The sequence below is a fragment of the Oncorhynchus nerka genome, linkage group LG16 (assembly GCF_034236695.1).
Source record: "Oncorhynchus nerka isolate Pitt River linkage group LG16, Oner_Uvic_2.0, whole genome shotgun sequence".
Taxonomy (NCBI): domain Eukaryota; kingdom Metazoa; phylum Chordata; class Actinopteri; order Salmoniformes; family Salmonidae; genus Oncorhynchus; species Oncorhynchus nerka.
Genome location: NC_088411.1, coordinates 47,624,829 through 47,645,196, shown reverse-complemented (window position 1 = coordinate 47,645,196; position 20,368 = coordinate 47,624,829). Strand labels below are relative to the sequence as shown.

The 20,368-nt window shown below is 44.2% G+C and overlaps 1 protein-coding gene and 1 long non-coding RNA gene across 2 annotated transcripts; both read left to right on the top strand.

Moving 5' to 3' along the window:
• Positions 1–6,605: 6,605 nt before the first annotated feature.
• Positions 6,606–7,162, top strand: LOC115127976 (uncharacterized). The gene is made up of 3 exons (XR_010459273.1): positions 6,606–6,678; positions 6,792–6,894; positions 7,101–7,162. It is a non-coding gene; the product is annotated as an uncharacterized LOC115127976 (long non-coding RNA).
• Positions 7,163–15,471: 8,309 nt separating this feature from the next.
• On the top strand, positions 15,472–16,654 carry LOC135561191 (salivary glue protein Sgs-3-like). Its single transcript, XM_065002337.1, has 4 exons — positions 15,472–15,480; positions 15,604–15,987; positions 16,043–16,437; positions 16,651–16,654. The coding sequence occupies exons 1-4, from the start codon at positions 15,472–15,474 to the stop codon at positions 16,652–16,654; spliced, it is 792 nt and encodes a 263-aa protein (XP_064858409.1).
• The last annotated feature ends 3,714 nt before the right edge of the window (positions 16,655–20,368 follow it).

Sequence of the window (20,368 nt, the reverse complement as noted above, 5' to 3'; positions counted from 1 at the left end):
TAGGCTACCTGCTGGTTACTAGTCCAACGCTCTAACCACTAGGCTACCTGCTGGTTACTAGTCCAACGCTCTAACCACTAGGCTACCTGCTGGTTACTAGTCCAATGCTCTAACCACTAGGCTACCTGCTGGTTACTAGTCCAACTCTCTAACCACTAGGCTACCTGCTGGTTACTAGTCCAACGCTCTAACCACTAGGCTACCTGCTGGTTACTAGTCCAACGCTATAACCACTAGGCTACCTGCTGGTTACTAGTCCAACTCTCTAACCACTAGGCTACCTGCTGGTTACTAGTCCAACGCTCTAACCACTAGGCTACCTGCTGGTTACTAGTCCAACGCTCTAACCACTAGGCTACCTGCTGGTTACTAGTCCAACGCTCTAACCACTAGGCTACCTGCTGGTTACTACCTGCCTCCCTTAATCCCCTTGCTAGCGTTATTGTAATGCTGTAGGGTTATTGTAAAGATGACTCAAGTCTTTGCCATTGACTAGTCTAGTTCTGCTAGTTCTGCTATCTTCGGTTGTATTGTGCCATAATAATGAGTGCTTTGTCTCTCTGGCGTGCATGGTATGGTACAGAGCCAGCAGCGAGAGGGTGTTGCTGACCTTTTGAAGACTGACTCAGCCCATTGACATTTAAAAGTACAACTGACAGCGTTTTTAACTACTTCGCAAATATGAAACAGACAATCGTATCAGTCAAAAATATCAATTTTACTGGTTTATGGTACAAAACCAATTTTGTAAGATGTTTTAAAAATAGGTTCTATTTGACCATACATTTCATAATGTAGAGTAAAACATGGTTGGCAGAATAGATAGATGCAGGTCAATGCCTGGTTAATATAATTCTCCAATACATTTTCTTGGTCGACCCAAAAATCTTGCAATCAGGTTGTAAAACCCAGCTGGCCTGGTACATTGTTGGCTGCCTCCAGCCATTCGGGATACACTGTTTCAATTACTCAAAAAAACAGACAAATCTAACGAAGGTCTGGGATAGTCAATTTTGCAAGGGCAGTCATCGCGTGGCTAATAGGCTAGCGTATCTATTTATGTAGCGAGCTAAAAGCATGCAGCCTAACGATAGCTAGCTAGGCAACTGCTGGGAGGATACCGTTCCACTTTTAGAGATGCTAGAAAGAATTGTGAATTGCTATGATGAACTTCAATGACTGTTATCATTCAACTCGGGGCTCCCGAGTGGTGCAGCGGTCTAAGGCACTGAATCAGTGCTAGCGGTGTCACTACAGACACCCTGGTTCGATTCCAGGCTGTTTCACAACCGGCCGTGATTGGGAGTCCCATAGGGCGGCGCACAATTAGCCCAGCATCGTCCGGGTTAGGGGAGAGGAGGGTTTGGCCAGTGTAGGGCCGTCATTGTAAATTAAGAATTTGTTCTTAACTGACTTGCCTAGTTAAATAAAGGTTTAAAAAACATCCATGCTTTGGCATGCATATCTCTTAGTAGTTGATCGATGCTAAATACATTTGATTTAAGGTGGTTGGGCAGACAGTTCCCATTCAGTTGTCAAAACGTGGGTTGGGAGCATGCTTTGGCAGTCAGGTTGCATAAGGACGAGCATTATATATATAATATATATAGCATATTCCCCATTTTATTTTTTATTTTTTTTTATCAGTGAAAATTTTTTACGGGTCAAATACAAGCTGAGGAATTGAGGTTTGATCTACTCTTGCCTTGTTAGATTTGAGTGTATCTCACTCTGGCTAACATGAGTTGTTGATCTTAGGCAGGGAGAGAGAGCCTACCTGTTCATGGTGGTTTAATCAATAGGACTGTAATGTAAAGGCTCCCTGGTACAGATCCATTCAGGTGTATTTTTTTATTTTGAAGAAGAAGAAGAAGAATCCTTTCTAATGATCTAAAGTCACGCTGTTGCTACTTCCTGTAGGTAGCTGTTGCTACTTCCTGTAGGTAGCTGTTGCTACTTCCTGTAGGTAGCTGTTGCTACTTCCTGTAGGTAGCTGTTGCTACTTCCTTACAGGCCCTACTGCCTGTAAACACAGTCCAGTTCATAGTGAATGATGGCAGGCCCTACTGCCTGTAAACACACAGTCCAGTTCATAGTGAATGATGACAGGCCCTACTGCCTGTAAACACACAGTCCAGTTCATAGTGAATGATGGCAGGCCCTACTGCCTGTAAACACACAGTCCAGTTCATAGTGAATGATGGCAGGCCCTACTGCCTGTAAACACACAGTCCAGTTCATAGTGAATGATGACAGGCCCTACTGCCTGTAAACACACAGTCCAGTTCATAGTGAATGATGACAGGCCCTACTGCCTGTAAACACACAGTCCAGTTCATAGTGAATGATGGCAGGCCCTACTTCCTGTAAACACACAGTCCAGTTCATAGTGAATGATGACAGGCCCTACTGCCTGTAAACACACAGTCCAGTTCATAGTGAATGATGACAGGCCCTACTTCCTGTAAACACACAGTCCAGTTCATAGTGAATGATGACAGGCCCTACTGCCTGTAAACACACAGTCCAGTTCATAGTGAATGATGACAGGCCCTACTGCCTGTAAACACACAGTCCAGTTCATAGTGAATGATGACAGGCCCTACTGCCTGTAAACACACAGTCCAGTTCATAGTGAATGATGGCAGGCCCTACTGCCTGTAAACACACAGTCCAGTTCATAGTGAAAGATGGCAGACCCTACTGCCTGTAAACACACAGTCCAGTTCATAGTGAATGATGACAGGCCCTACTGCCTGTAAACACACAGTCCAACAGGCTAGCTAGCATGCCCGGTCTGTCACACACCAACAGGCTAGCTAGCATGCCCGGTCTGTAACACACCAACAGGCTAGCTAGCATGCCCGGTCTGTCACACACCAACAGGCTAGCTAGCATGCCCGGTCTGTAACACACCAACAGGCTAGCTAGCATGCCCGGTCTGTCACACACACACACACTAACAGGCTAGCTAGCATGCCCGGTCTGTCACACACACACACTAACAGGCTAGCTAGCATGCCCGGTCTGTCACACACACACAGGCTAGCTAGCATGCCCGGTCTGTACCACACCAACAGGCTAGCTAGCATGCCCGGTCTGTACCACACCAACAGGCTAGCTAGCATGCCCGGTCTGTACCACACCAACAGGCTAGCTAGCATGCCCGGTCTGTAACACACCAACAGGCTAGCTAGCATGCCCGGTCTGTAACACACCAACAGGCTAGCTAGCATGCCCGGTCTGTAACACACCAACAGGCTAGCTAGCATGCCCTGTCTAAACTCTTTGTTCTCCTTTTCTCCACAGGTGCCAAAGGAGGTATGTGTGAAAGGGGGCGGGTCTCTTTGTGATCGGTAACCATGGAAATGGGGTATGACAGGGGCAACTGGTTCTGCTCCATCAGCATTTAAAGCTTATTATGGGATAGGTAGTCATTAATCCTGCATTAACTTTTCAACAAATTAAAAGACAAACATTTTGACTTACGTAAATACTTATTTATTTCACAAGGACCAGGGATATATCACTAAGTCTTTTTGAACGTCAGATTCCAGAACCGTATATAGTGTGCTCACTGTTACAAGACAGAATCACTGTCATGTGTTGTACAGGAGGTCTGAGATGAGACGGACTTAGAATCACTGTCATGTGTTGTACAGGAGGTCTGAGAGTTGTACAGGAGGTCTGAGAGTTGTACAGGAGGTCTGAGAGTTGTACAGGAGGTCTGAGATGAGACGGACTTAGAATCACTGCCATGTGTTGTACAGGAGGTCTGAGATGAGACGGACTTAGAATCACTGCCATGTGTTGTACAGGAGGTCTGAGATGAGACGGACTTAGAATCACTGTCATGTGTTGTACAGGAGGTCTGAGATGAGACAGAGTTAGAATCACTGCCATGTGTTGTACAGGAGGTCTGAGATGAGACGGACTTAGAATCACTGCCATGTGTTGTACAGGAGGTCTGATAGTTGTACAGGAGGTCTGAGATGAGACAGAGTTAGAATCACTGTCATGTGTTGTACAGGAGGTCTGAGATGAGACGGAGTTAGAATCACTGTCATGTGTTGTACAGGAGGTCTGAGAGTTGTACAGGAGGTCTGAGAGTTGTACAGGAGGTCTGAGAGTTGTACAGGAGGTCTGAGATGAGACGGACTTAGAATCACTGCCATGTGTTGTACAGGAGGTCTGAGATGAGACAGAGTTAGAATCACTGTCATGTGTTGTACAGGAGGTCTGAGAGTTGTACAGGAGGTCTGAGATGACGGACTTAGAATCACTGCCATGTGTTGTACAGGAGGTCTGAGAGTTGTACAGGAGGTCTGAGAGTTGTACAGGAGGTCTGAGATGAGACTGACTTAGAATCACTGTCATGTGTTGTACAGGAGGTCTGAGATGACGGACTTAGAATCACTGTCATGTGTTGTACAGGAGGTCTGAGATGACGGACTTAGAATCACTGCCATGTGTTGTACAGGAGGTCTGAGATGAGACGGACTTAGAATCACTGTCATGTGTTGTACAGGAGGTCTGAGAGTTGTACAGGAGGTCTGAGATGAGACAGAGTTAGAATCACTGCCATGTGTTGTACAGGAGGTCTGAGAGTTGTATAGGAGGTCTGAGAGTTGTACAGGAGGTCTGAGATGAGACGGACTTAGAATCACTGTCATGTGTTGTACAGGAGGTCTGAGAGTTGTACAGGAGGTCTGAGAGTTGTACAGGAGGTCTGAGAGTTGTACAGGAGGTCTGAGAGTTGTACAGGAGGTCTGAGAGTTGTACAGGAGGTCTGAGATGAGACAGAGTTAGAATCACTGTCATGTGTTGTACAGGAGGTCTGAGATGAGACGGACTTAGAATCACTGTCATGTGTTGTACAGGAGGTCTGTCCATTTTAAAATAACATCAAATTGATCAGAAATACAGTGTAGACATTGTTAATGTTGTAAATGACTGTTGTAGCTGGAAACGGCTGATTGTTTAATGGAATATCGACACAGGAGTACAGAGGTCCATTATCAGCAACCATCACTCCTGTGTTCCAATGACACGTTGTGTTAGCTAATCCAAGTTTATCATTTTAAAAGGCTAATTGATAATTAGAAAACCCTTTCGCAATTATGTTAGCACAGCTGAAAACTGTTCTTTCAATACCTTTCAAACTGCTGTTTTCATGTCTGTTGGAGCTGAAATACCTTTCAAACTGCTGCCGTGTCTCTCACTATAATTAAATTATATGACATGCTATTTTATCAAATCGATTACCTAACGTTTGATTGATTACGCGATTGAATTAAACCATGCAACAATTAAAACATGAATAACCTGTGGCCACACGGAAGCATTAGTTTATATAGAGCGGTAATCTCCCGAATCCACTCTCTTAAAGATCTGAAGATCTTTTAAATCAACAGCAGTCAATTATTAATTATCACCTTATGCAGTCTCATCTGAATGTCGTAACATTCTTGGTTATCTTCACGAACCCTGGCTAACAAGGTGAATCAGCAATGCAACAATTGGCTTATTAATTGACTAAATACCTAAATAATCACACAGAATTACATGTGTGTGTGTGTGTGTATATATACACAGGATAGATCACACATCGATTACTAATCATGTCATGAAAAGCCCCAGATATGATGGCTGGTTACTCAAAGGAAGGGGGTTGGGTTTGAATGAAAGAGTGGAAGACTGAGGGATTCCAGCGTGGTGATCGTCACCTCCACGTTGAAATTTGCCCTTTTTAAACATTAGGAGACAGCAGTCCTAACATTCATAAGTTTTTATTTTTTTACATTTAGAAGCTAAAATCACATTTCATCTTGTCACAAATAGTTTCATATTTAAACATTAAAAATGCACAACAATTCCATGTGAATGTGATAACTAGAATGTGTAGACCTTCCAAGATACAGTTTATGTCATCCTGTCATCCGTAATAATGTCTCAGACAACAACTGATCTGACATCATATTCTTTAAGTACCAACGGACACTTTCAGAAAGGGAATTATTGTTCCATTCCCCAACCTTTTGATGTTACCATACTCTCTCTATGTTAACAAAGGGCTTTCCAAGAGTCCATTCTGTAGAGTGGAGAGAGAGAAGGGGGAAAGGTATTTATGAGGGGGGGGGGGGGGTCATAAACCTCACCCAACAGGGCAACATCACAACACTGCAGTGTTCATGTCTGTTGGAGCTGGAATACTTTTCATGCACTATGGTGTGGTGTCCTCTCCAGGTGATGACATCATTACCGATGTCGTAACATGGTCAACCCGTTGGACGTATCCTCTTTCACTCCGAGATCTCGTTTGAGATGTGGTTGTGTTGTGATACCTGGCTTTTATCTACCTTAACTCCTGCCTCTCACAGAAATATGGGAGTGGCATGCCGGGTCTGGTGGAGTTTAAGATCCTGTGGATTAAGATTGAGAAATATCTGGTGTGTTAAACTTCTAACAGATCACTTTAGTTTCTTCATATTGTAGAAAACAGATTCACAAATCTGAACTGCTCACCGGCAACTGCATGTGGTTGATGGACTGTCTTATGTGATGTTCTCTCTCCCTCCTCCCTTTCCTGTCTCGCTCAGGACTTGTACAGGGAGAAGGATGTGGATGACTCTGGTCAAATGAGCTCAGCTGAGATGCGTATCGCTGTGAACGATGCTGGTGAGTAAACGATACGCTCTAACAGAGGTATAGTTACTACTGTTAAGACTCTGTTCTCTCGGTCCTCCCTTCCTGTAGATTTCTCTCTGATCGTTCTGTTTTTCTTCCTGCAGGTTTTTCTCTACACCAGATCATTGTTGCCCGCTACAGTGAATCTGGCCTGACTGGACTTTGACAACTTTGTGGGCTGCCTGATTCGCCTAGAGACATTGTTCAGTGAGTTACCTCTACACACACATACATACACACACACACACACACACACACACACACACACACACACACACACACACACACACACACACACACAGTGGTCTGGATGGAGACTGTTTGATACGTTTCCTGTTTATACACAGAAACACACACTGTATATGACATCAGAAAGGTGCAGAGGTCTCTGAACTCTGAACTCTGCTTTCCAGATACCTTCAAAACTCTGGATAAGGATGAGTCTGGAGAGGTGGAGCTGACTATGCTGGAGGTAAGGAAGAATCTAGTCTGTCTGTGTCTGACCATGCTGGAGGTAAGGAAGAATCTAGTCTGTCTGTGTCTGACCATGCTGGAGGTAAGGGAGAATCTAGTCTGTCTGTCTGACCATAAGGGAGAATCTAGTCTGTCTGTCTGACCACAAGGAAGAATCTAGTCTGTCTGTCTGACCATAAGGGAGAATCTAGTCTGTCTGTCTGACCATAAGGGAGAATCTAGTTTGTCTGTCTGACCACAAGGAAGAATCTAGTCTGTCTGTCTGACCATGCTGGAGGTAAGGGAGAATCAAGTCTGTCTGTCTGACCATGCTGGAGGTAAGGGAGAATCTAGTCTGTCTGTCTGACCATGCTGGAGGTAAGGGAGAATCTAGTCTGTCTGCGGAGCACCCTATTTCCTATGAACTACTTTTGACCGACGAGGGCGGAGACTGTGACGAGGGCGGAGACTGTGACGAGGGCGGAGACTGTGACGAGGGCGGAGATTGTGACGAGGGCGGAGACCAACACTGACTGGTTTCTTTTCTTGTTTTTGTTCCAGTTTGATTCTGATCCACAACAGCAAAGCCCTGACATTTGGAACGTTTTAAAGCTAATGGAAAACAGGTCTAGTTTGTGGACAAGACTTTAATGCTCTGTTGACGGTGTTGGATTACATTTACATGTGAGTCATTTAACAGACTCTCTGATTCAGAGCCACTACAGCAGGGAGTCATTTAACAGACTCTCTGATCCAGAGTCACTACAGTAGTGAGTCATTTAACAGACTCTCTGATTCAGAGCCACTACAGCAGGGAGTCATTTAGCAAACTCTCTGATCCAGAGTCACTACAGTAGTGAGTCATTTAGCAGACTCTCTGATCCAGTGTCACTACAGTAGTGAGTCATTTAGCAGACTCTCTGATCCAGTGTCACTACAGAAGGGAGTCATTTAACAGACTCTCTGATCCAGTGTCACTACAGTAGGGAGTCATTTAACAGACTCTCTGATCCAGTGTCACTACAGTAGTGAGTCATTTAACAGACTTTCTTATCCAGAGTCACTACAGAAGGGAGTCATTTAACAGACTCTCTGATTCAGAGCCACTACAGTAGGGAGTCATTTAACACTCCGATCCAGAGAGACTTACAGTAGTGAGTCATTTAGCAGACTCTCTTATCCAGAGTCACTACAGTAGTGAGTCATTTAACAGACTCTCTGATTCAGAGCCACTACAGTAGGGAGTCATTTAGCAGACTCTCTGATCCAGAGTCACTACAGTAGTGAGTCATTTAACAGACTCTCTGATCCAGAGTCACTACAGTAGGGAGTCATTTAGCAGACTCTCTTATCCAGAGTCACTACAGTAGGGAGTCATTTAGCAGACTCTCTGATCCAGAGACACTACAGAAGGGAGTCATTTAACAGACTCTCTGATCCAGAGTCGCTACAGAAGGGAGTCATTTAACAGACTCTCTTATCCAGAGTCACTACAGTAGGGAGTCATTTAGCAGACTCTCTGATCCAGAGACACTACAAAAGGGAGTCATTTAACACTCCGATCCAGAGAGACTTACAGTAGTGAGTCATTTAGCAGACTCCCTGATCCAGAGTCACTACAGTAGGGAGTCATTTAGCAGACTCCCTGATCCAGAGTCACTACAGTAGGGAGTCATTTAGCAGACTCTCTGATCCAGAGTCACTACAGTAGGGAGTCATTTAACAGACTCTCTGATCCATAGTCACTACAGAAGGGAGTCCTTTAACAGACTCTCTGATCCAGAGTCACTACAGAAGGGAGTCATTTAACAGACTCTCTGATCCAGAGACACTACAGTAGTGAGTCATTTAGCAGACTCTCTGATCCAGAGCCACTAACAGTAGTGAGTCATTTAGCAGACTCTCTGATCCAGAGTCACTACAGTAGTGAGTCATTTAGCAGACTCTCTTATCCAGAGTCACTACAGTAGTGAGGGTATGTAACATATGTTAGGGACAATATAGGATTGTTATATATAGTTTGCTAAAATAATAGTTGCTTGCCATAATGTAATGTTGGTAATGGCGAAAAGTGTCGATCCTTTACATAAACTGCCTACATTACCACAAATATTAATGGATAATTATGGAAAATAAGATAAACAGGATTTAAAAATATATATTGAGTTGGAGGCCCCGGTGCATAACCGAGCAAGAGGACAAGTACATTCGTGTCTAGTTTGAGAAACAGACGCCTCACAAGTCCTCAACTGGCAGCTTCATTAAATAGTACCCACAAAACCCCAGTCTCAACATCAACAGTGAAGAGGCGACTCCAGGATGCTGACCTTCTAGGCAGAGTTCCTGTTCAGTGTCTGTGTTCTTTTGCCAATATTAATCTTTTATTTTCATTGACCAGTTTGAGGTATGGCTTTTTCTTTGCAACTCTCTCTCCCTGAGCCTGTTCTCTGTACTGTAGGTCTCTCTCTCCTGAGCCTGTTCTCTGTACTGTAGGTCTCTCTCTCCTGAGCCTGTTCTCTGTACTGTAGGTCTCTCTCTCCTGAGCCTGTTCTCTGTACTGTAGGTCTCTCTCTCCTGAGCCTGTTCTCTGTACTGTAGGTCCCTCTCTCCTGAGCCTGTTCTCTATTCTGTGTACTGTTGGTCTCTCTCTCCTGAGCCTGTTCTCTATTCTGTGTACTGTAGGTCTCTCTCCTGAGCCTGTTCTCTCTTTTTATCCTTCCTCTGGGATCTGTTTTTGACTGGCCCTGAGGCAGCGAAAGTGTCAAACGCACATTAGTTGGCATTTTCGGCATGTAAAAACAGGTGCTCTGGCGTTCCCCCCTTATGCCAGGTTAGGCAGATGACCTGTCTAACAGCTTGCTTGCGCTGAGGTGGAAGGAGTAGCCATATTTGAGGTGTGTCCTTAAAGACAATTTGGCAATATTTACGACCAAGGAAAAACAAGTCTTAGCGGTAACCCTGTTGATAAATGGATTTTGAGGGCGGAAGAGCAAGATATCCAGCCGTGAAGCAGTGTCTCATGGGACAAGAGAGGTGGGTTTTTGTTTTTGTTTGTTCCAGTAACCCTCGTATTTAGAAAGATTGAGTTTGGGAGCAGGAAAACCGTCAGCAGACATCCCTGTTTATCGATGTATATTATTTTAGCTCCTGTTTTATTATTCTGCATAAAACCCTCTCCATATTGGAGTCCATTTTCCCATCATGAAACAAGAAATTAGATTTTTTTTTTTTTTCCATGTGTTTTATATTGTGTGGAAATATGAAGTTGGGAATAATACTTTGAAATGGTGAAAATTATGATAATACCCATTTTTGTGTGTGTAAGAGCTGCTTGAAAACACCGCTTGAGATATTTCTGCCTGTTTTGATTGGATGGAGTTCTGGCCTGGTGACACACATCTGTAAAAAAAAAAAAGATATTCTGTCAGAAACTGTCTCAGGGAAGCTCATCTGCTCGTTGTCCTCACCAGGGTCTACAGTTCGTTGTCCTCACCAGGGTCTACAGTTCGTTGTCCTCACCAGGGTCTACAGTTCGTTGTCCTCACCAGGGTCTACAGTTCGTTGTCCTCACCAGGGTCTACAGTTCGTTGTCCTCACCAGGGTCTACAGTTCGTTGTCCTCACCAGGGTCTACAGTTCGTTGTCCTCACCAGGGTCTACAGTTCGTTGTCCTCACCAGGGTCTACAGTTCGTTGTCCTCACCAGGGTCTACAGTTCGTTGTCCTCACCAGGGTCTACAGTTCGTTGTCCTCACCAGGGTCTACAGTTCGTTGTCCTCACCAGGGTCTACAGTTCGTTGTCCTCACCAGGGTCTACAGTTCGTTGTCCTCACCAGGGTCTACAGTTCGTTGTCCTCACCAGGGTCTACAGTTCGTTGTCCTCACCAGGGTCTACAGTTCGTTGTCCTCACCAGGGTCTACAGTTCGTTGTCCTCACCAGGGTCTACAGTTCGTTGTCCTCACCAGGGTCTACAGTTCGTTGTCCTCACCAGGGTCTACAGTTCGTTGTCCTCACCAGGGTCTACAGTTCGTTGTCCTCACCAGGGTCTACAGTTCGTTGTCCTCACCAGGGTCTACAGTTCGTTGTCCTCACCAGGGTCTACAGTTCGTTGTCCTCACCAGGGTCTACAGTTCGTTGTCCTCACCAGGGTCTACAGTTCGTTGTCCTCACCAGGGTCTACAGTTCGTTGTCCTCACCAGGGTCTACAGTTCGTTGTCCTCACCAGGGTCTACAGTTCGTTGTCCTCACCAGGGTCTACAGCTCGTTGTCCTCACCAGGGTCTACAGCTCGTTGTCCTCACCAGGGTCTACAGCTCGTTGTCCTCACCAGGGTCTACAGCTCGTTGTCCTCACCAGGGTCTACAGCTCGTTGTCCTCACCAGGGTCTACAGCTCGTTGTCCTCACCAGGGTCTACAGCTCGTTGTCCTCACCAGGGTCTACAGCTCGTTGTCCTCACCAGGGTCTACAGCTCGTTGTCCTCACCAGGGTCTACAGTTCGTTGTCCTCACCAGGGTCTACAGTTCGTTGTCCTCACCAGGGTCTACAGTTCGTTGTCCTCACCAGGGTCTACAGTTCGTTGTCCTCACCATGGTCTACAGTTCGTTGTCCTCACCATGGTCTACAGTTCGTTGTCCTCACCAGGGTCTACAGTTCGTTGTCCTCACCAGGGTCTACAGTTCGTTGTCCTCACCAGGGTCTACAGCTCGTTGTCCTCACCAGGGTCTACAGCTCGTTGTCCTCACCAGGGTCTACAGCTCGTTGTCCTCACCAGGGTCTACAGTTCGTTGTCCTCACCAGGGTCTACAGTTCGTTGTCCACACCAGGGTCTACAGTTCGTTGTCCTCACCAGGGTCTACAGTTCGTTGTCCTCACCAGGGTCTACAGTTCGTTGTCCTCACCAGGGTCTACAGTTCGTTGTCCTCACCAGGGTCTACAGTTCGTTGTCCTCACCAGGGTCTACAGTTCGTTGTCCTCACCAGGGTCTTGACCCTGACTACAGCTCGTTGTCCTCACCAGGGTCTACAGTTCGTTGTCCTCACCAGGGTCTTGACCCTGACTACAGTTCGTTGTCCTCACCAGGGTCTTGACCCTGACTACAGTTCGGCAGCTCACCTTCGATGGCTACCGGCATCCTGGAGAAGTGTGCTCTTCACGGATTAATCCTGGCTTCAACTGTACTGGGAAGATGGCAGACAGCATCAGTGGTGATTTATGCATGCAAATCATGGTGGGACTCCCCAAAAATCATGGTGGGACTCCCCAAAAATCATGGTGGGACTCCCCAAAAATCATGGTGGGACTCCCCAAAAATCATGGTGGGGCTCCCCAAAAATGTGGGACTCAAATCATGGTGGGACTCCCCAAAAATGTTTTAGATGCATGCCAGGAAAGCCACAACACAACACTAAATAATACATTAATTGCACTATAATGGTGATAAGCGGTGCCCGCAAACTGTTAGGGCCTACATGGAGCTGTTAGGGCCTACATGAAGCTGTTAGGGCCTACATGGAGCTGTTAGGGCCTACATGGAGCTGTTAGGGCCTACATGGAGCTGTTAGGGCCTACATGAAGCTGTTAGGGCCTACATGGAGCTGTTAGGGCCTACATGGAGCTGTTAGGGCCTACATGGAGCTGTCAGGGCCTACATGGAGCTGTCAGGGCCTACATAGAGCTGTTAGGGCCTACATGGAGCTGTTAGGGCCTACATGGAGCTGTTAGGGCCTACATGGAGCTGTCCCCACAGCAGAGCCTTCTGTTCAGCACCATGGAGTGAATGGTTAGCCAGGTGTAGCAGTGGGTATCAGCAGAGGCTTGTTTGGCAGCGAAACAGTTCATTCAGCCTCATTTACTGCCTTAAAAAAACATGGCTGACGTGCTTTATCAAATGTGGTTTCTACTGAGAATTGAGATGTGCAAACTATGGCGTAAGGGGAGGACGAGCGGATAAGAGGCAATCCGTCATTTCCATTAAGACATTACTGAATGAGCTGGGATGGACGTAATCAATATAACTTTGTTCCGCACTTTTAAAATGTACAGTGACAAAATTCAGAACATGGGCTGTTAGTACAGTGTTCTCCCTGTACCCCAAGTCAGAACATGGGCTGTTAGTACAGTGTTCTCCCTGTACCCCAAGTCAGAACATGGGCTTGTTAGTACAGTGTTCTCCCTGTACCCCGAGTCAGAACATGGGCTGTTAGTACAGTGTCCTCCCTGTACCCCAAGTCAGAACATGGGCTGTTAGTACAGTGTTCTCCCTGTACCCCAAGTCAGAACATGGGCTTGTTAGTACAGTGTTCTCCCTGTACCCCATGTCAGAACTGTAGGATAAAGGGGGCGTGTAAAGCTTACAATATTCAATGATGACATTTCTCTAAAATAGTCTACATATGCACCACCAAGTCAGAGCAGTAGGCTAAGTTATGAGGGGGAAAGGGACCAAATTATTAGTGAGGCACATGGGCGACTCACAGTTTACACCAGCCAGCAGCATACCACCCTGCATACCAGCAGCATACCACCCTGCAACCAGCAGCATACCACTCTGCATACCAGCAGCATACCACCCTGCATACCAGCAGCATACCACCCTGCAACCAGCAGCATACCACCCTGCATACCAGCAGCATACCACCCTGCAACCAGCAGCATACCACCCTGCATCCCACTGCTGGCTTGCTTCTGAAGCTAAGTAGGGTCGGTCCTGGTCAGTCCCTGGATGGGAGACCAGATTCTGCTGGAAGTGGTGTTGGAGGGCCAGTAGGAGGCACTCTATCCTCTGGTCTAACAAAAATACCCCAATGCCCCAAGGCAATGATTGGGGACACTGCCCTGTGTAGGGTGCCGTCTTTCTGATGGGACGTTAAACGGGTGTCCTGACTCTCTGCGGTCATTAAAAGATCCCATGGCACTTATCGTAAGATCAAAATTTATTTATATAGCCCTTCGTACATCAGCTGATATCTCAAAGTGCTGTACAGAAACCCAGCCTAAAACCCCAAACAGCAATCAATGCAGGTGTAGAAGCACGTGTAAGAGTAGGGGTGTTAACCCCGGTGTCCTGGCTAAATTCCCAATCTGGCCCTCAAACCATCACGGTCACCTAATAATCCCCAGTTTACAATTGGCTCATTCATCCCCCCTCCTCTCCCCTGTAACTATTCCCCAGGTCGTTGCTGTAAATGAGAACGTGTTCTCAGTCATCTTAGCTGGTAAAATAACAGATAAAAAAACATAACAAACTTTTGTATTTGTGTAGCTAAGAAAGAAATACTATCACCCTGGGATGTTACATCATTTATGCAGCAGACAAGACATTTCTGGACTCAAGTGTTGTGCTCACTTGAACAGGAAGGTGGTGCTGCAGTCCTTGAACAGGAAGGTGGTGCTGCAGTCCTTGAACAGGAAGGTGGTGCTGCAGTCCTTGAACAGGAAGCTGGTGCTGCAGTCCTTGAACAGGAAGGTGGTGCTGCAGTCCTTGAACAGAAGGTGGTGCTGCAGTCCTTGAACAGAAGGTGGTGCTGCAGTCCTTGAACAGAAGGTGGTGCTGCAGTCCTTGAACAGAAGGTGGTGCTGCAGTCCTTGAACAGAAGGTGGTGCTGCAGTCCTTGATCAGGAAGGTGGTGCTGCAGTCCTTGATCAGGAAGGTGGTGCTGCAGTCCTTGAACATAAGGTGGTGCTGCAGTCCTTGAACAGGAAGGTGGTGCTGCAGTCCTTGAACAGGAAGGTGGTGCTGCAGTCCTTGAACAGAAGGTGGTGCTGCAGTCCTTGAACAGGAAGGTGGTGCTGCAGTCCTTGAACAGAAGGTGGTGCTGCAGTCCTTGATCAGGAAGGTGGTGCTGCAGTCCTTGAACAGGAAGGTGGTGCTGCAGTCCTTGAACAGAAGGTGGTACTGCAGTCCTTGAACAGGAAGCTGGTGCTGCAGTCCTTGAACAGGAAGCTGGTGCTGCAGTCCTTGAACAGGAAGGTGGTGCTGCAGTCCTTGAACAGAAGGTGGTGCTGCAGTCCTTGAACAGGAAGGTGGTGCTGCAGTCCTTGAACAGGAAGGTGGTGCTGCAGTCCTTGATCAGGAAGGTGGTGCTGCAGTCCTTGAACAGGAAGGTGGTGCTGCAGTCCTTGAACAGGAAGGTGGTGCTGCAGTCCTTGAACAGGAAGGTGGTGCTGCAGTCCTTGAACAGAAGGTGGTGCTGCAGTCCTTGAACAGGAAGGTGGTGCTGCAGTCCTTGTGGGCAAATGTTGTCATCAAACTTTTTCATCAAAGTCTGACATTTTCTGGATTTATGGTGCTTTCGAGACAACTGGGTACTCAGGGGAAAAACTAGGTTGAATCATGACGTCGGTGATCTTCAGGTCGGAGCTCTAGAGCCTATTTACACATCAAACGTAAAATAGCAACAACAAAGATCCTGCAGAAATAATGGAGGGTAAATGAAGTGCTGGGTTTTTGCCTTGTGCCTTCCAGCTGCTCCAAGTTATCACCAAGGCCCGTATCACCAAGCCCCGTATCACCAAGCCCCGTATCACCAAGCCCCGTATCACCAAGCCCCGTATCACCAAGCCCCGTGTCACCAAGCCCCGTAACACCAAGCCCCGTGTCACCAAGCCCCGTGTCACCAAGCCCCGTGTCACCAAGCCCCGTGTCACCAAGCCCCGTAACACCAAGCCCCGTGTCACCAAGCCCCGTAACACCAAGCCCCGTGTCACCAAGCCCCGTATCACCAGGCCCCGTGTCACCAAGCCCCGTATCACCAAGGCCTGTATCACCAAGGCCCTGTATCACAAAGCCCCGTATCACCAAGCCTGTATCACCAAGCCCCGTATCACCAAGGCCCGTATCACCAAGCCTGTATCACCAAGCCCCGTATCACCAAGGCCCGTATCACCAAGCCCGTATCACCAAGCCCCGTATCACCAAGCCCCGTATCACCAAGCCCCGTATCACCAAGCCCCGTATCACCAAGCCCCGTATCACCAAGCCCCGTATCACCAAGGCCCGTATCACCAAGCCCCGTGTCACCAAGCCCCGTGTCACCAAGCCCCGTAACACCAAGCCCCGTGTCACCAAGCCCCGTATCACCAAGCCCCGTGTCACCAAGCCCCGTAACACCAAGCCCCGTGTCACCAAGCCCCGTAACACCAAGCACCGTGTCACCAAGCCCCGTGTCACCAAGCACCGTGTCACCAAGCCCCGTGTCACCAAGCCCCGTGTCACCAAGCCCCGTAACACCAAGCCCCGTGTCACCAAGCCCCGTATCACCAAGCCCCGTATCACCAAGCCCCGTATCACCAAGGCCCTGTATCACCAAGGCCCTGTATCACCAAGCCCCGTATCACAAAGCCCCGTATCACCAAGCCTGTATTTTATACATTTAGATATAATATTAATCCAAGCAGGTTATAATAGTGAGGGGGGGGCACATATGGCACGGTACTCTGATGGGATAGTATTCATAAAAAATCCTACAATGTGATTTTCTGGATTTTTTTTCCCTCATTTTGTCTGTCATAGTTGAAGTGTACCTATGATGAAAATTACAGGCCTCTCCCATCTTTTTAAGTGGGAGAACTTGCACAATTGGTGGCTGACTAAATACTTTTTTTGCCCCACTGTATATTAGGGCCTAATGAAATTATTTCAATTGACTGATTTCCTTATAAATGATGAACTGTAAATCAGTAAAATCTTAGATGTTGTTACGTTGCCTTTATATTTTTGTCCAGTGTATAGTTCTATATCAACCAACGGTGGATAGGCCTTTATCTTTCTTATCGAGAAGTGCCTCACAAGGTTTCCATCCAATTGGCGACAGATCTTTATGTAAAATCATCATAAAGAAAATATGCAAATCTGCAATTTCTCGCATGGAAAAGCCTTCATTTCTCAGAACAAGAATAGACTGATGAGTTTCAGAAGACATTTCTTTGTTTCTGGCCATTTTGAGCCTGTAATCAAACCCACAAATGCAGATACTCAACGAGTCTAAAGGCCAGTTTTATTGCTTCTTTAATCAGGACAACAGTTTTCAGCTGTGCTAACATAATTGCGAAAGGGTTTTCTAATGATCAATTAGCCTTTTAAAAGTATAAACTTGGATTAGCTAACACAACGTGTCATTGGAACACAGGAGTGATGGTTGCTGATAATGGACCTCTGTACAACTAGGTTATGTATGTATTGGGGTTATGTATGTATTGGGGTTATGTATGTATTGGGGTTATGTATGTATTAGGGTTATGTATGTATTAGGGTTATGTATGCATTAGGGTTATGTATGTATTAGGGTTATGTATGTATTAGGGTTATAACTATATGCATTAGGGTTATGTATGCATTAGGGTTATGTATGCATTAGGGTTATGTATGTATTGGGGTTATGTATGTATTAGGGTTATGTATGCATTAGGGTTATGTATGTATTGGGGTTATGTATGTATTAGGGTTATAACTATATTAGGGTTATGTATGTATTGGGGTTATGTATGTATTGGGGTTATGTATGCATTAGGGTTATGTATGCATTAGGGTTATGTATGTATTGGGGTTATGTATGTATTAGGGTTATGTATGCATTAGGGTTATGTATGCATTGGGGTTATGTATGTATTAGGGTTATAACTATATATATTAGGGTTATATATGCATTAGGGTTATAACTATATATATATTAGGGTTATGTATGCATTAGGGTTATATATGCATTGGGGTTATGTATGCATTGGGGTTATGTATGCATTGGGGTTATGTATGCATTAGGGTTATGTATGTATTAGGGTTATAACTATATGCATTAGGGTTATGTATGCATTAGGGTTATGTATGTATTGGGGTTATGTATGTATTAGGGTTATAACTATATTAGGGTTATGTATGTATTGGGGTTATGTATGTATTGGGGTTATGTATGCATTAGGGTTATGTATGCATTAGGGTTATGTATGCATTGGGGTTATGTATGCATTGGGGTTATGTATGTATTAGGGTTATAACTATATATATTAGGGTTATGTATGTATTAGGGTTATGTATGCATTGGGGTTATGTATGCATTGGGGTTATGTATGCATTAGGGTTATAACTATATATATTAGGGTTATGTATGTATTAGGGTTATATATGTATTAGGGTTATGTATGTATTAGGGTTATGTATGTATTAGGGTTATGTATGCATTGGGGTTATGTATGCATTGGGGTTATGTATGCATTAGGGTTATAACTATATATATTAGGGTTATGTATGTATTAGGGTTATATATATATTAGGGTTATGTATGTATTAGGGTTATGTATGTATTAGGGTTATGTATGTATTGGGGTTATGTATGTATTAGGGTTATGTATGCATTAGGGTTATGTATGCATTGGGGTTATGTATGCATTGGGGTTATGTATGTATTAGGGTTATAACTATATATATTAGGGTTATGTATGTATTAGGGTTATAACTATATGTATTAGGGTTATGTATGCATTAGGGTTATAACTATATATATTAGGGTTATGTATGTATTAGGGTTATATATGCATTAGGGTTATGTATGCATTGGGGTTATGTATGCATTAGGGTTATGTATGTATTGGGGTTATGTATGTATTAGGGTTATAACTATATGCATTAGGGTTATGTATGCATTAGGGTTATGTATGTATTGGGGTTATGTATGTATTAGGGTTATAACTGTATGCATTAGGGTTATGTATGTATTGGGGTTATAACTATATGTATTAGGGTTATGTATGTATTGGGGTTATAACTATATGTATTAGGGTTATGTATATATTAGGGTTATGTATGCATTAGGATTATGTATGCATTAGGGTTATGTATGTATTGGGGTTATGTATGTATTAGGGTTATAACTATATTAGGGTTATGTATGTATTGGGGTTATGTATGTATTAGGGTTATGTATGCATTAGGGTTATGTATGTATTAGGGTTATAACTATATGTATTAGGGTTATGTATGTATTAGGGTTATGTATATATTAGGGTTATGTATGTATTAGGGTTATGTATGTATTAGGGTTATGTATGTATTAGGGTTATGTATGTATTGGGGTTATAACTATATGTATTAGGGTTATGTATGCATTAGGGTTATGTATGCATTAGGGTTATGTATGCATTAGGGTTATGTATGCATTAGGGTTATATATGTATTAGGGTTATAACTATATGTATTAGGGTTATGTATGCATTGGGGTTATAACTATATGTATTAGGGTTATGTATATATTAGGGTTATGTATGCATTAGGGTTATGTATGCATTAGGGTTATGTATGTATTGGGGTTATGTATGTATTAGGGTTATAACTATATTAGGGTTATGTATGTATTGGGGTTATGTATGCATTAGGGTTATGTATGTATTAGGGTTATGTATGTATTAGGGTTATGTATGTATTAGGGTTATGTATGTATTGGGGTTATAACTATATGTATTAGGGTTATGTATGTATTAGGGTTATGTATATATTAGGGTTATATATGTATTAGGGTTATGTATGTATTAGGGTTATGTATGTATTAGGGTTATGTATGTATTAGGGTTATGTATGTATTAGGGTTATGTATGTATTAGGGTTATGTATATATTAGGGTTATGTATGTATTAGGGTTATGTATGTATTAGGGTTATAACTATATGTATTAGGGTTATGTATGTATTAGGGTTATGTATATATTAGGGTTATGTATATATTAGGGTTATGTATGTATTAGGGTTATGTATGTATTAGGGTTATGTATATATTAGGGTTATGTATGTATTAGGGTTATGTATGTATTAGGGTTATAACTATATGTATTAGGGTTATGTATGTATTAGGGTTATGTATATATTAGGGTTATGTATATATTAGGGTTATGTATGTATTAGGGTTATGTATGTATTGGGGTTATAACTATATGTATTAGGGTTATGTATGCATTAGGGTTATGTATGCATTAGGGTTATATATGTATTGGGGTTATAACTATATGTATTAGGGTTATGTATGCATTAGGGTTATGTATGCATTAGGGTTATGTATATATTAGGGTTATGTATGTATTGGGGTTATAACTATATGTATTAGGGTTATGTATGTATTAGGGTTATGTATGTATTAGGGTTATGTATGTATTAGGGTTATAACTATATGTATTAGGGTTATGTATGTATTAGGGTTATGTATGCATTAGGGTTATGTATGTATTAGGGTTATGTATGTATTAGGGTTA

Coding starts and splice junctions, on each gene's coding strand:
- LOC135561191 (XM_065002337.1), top strand. Junction 15,988..16,042: donor AGGCCCGTATCACCAAGCCT/GTATCACCAAGC, acceptor CGTATCACCAAG/CCCCGTATCACCAAGCCCCG.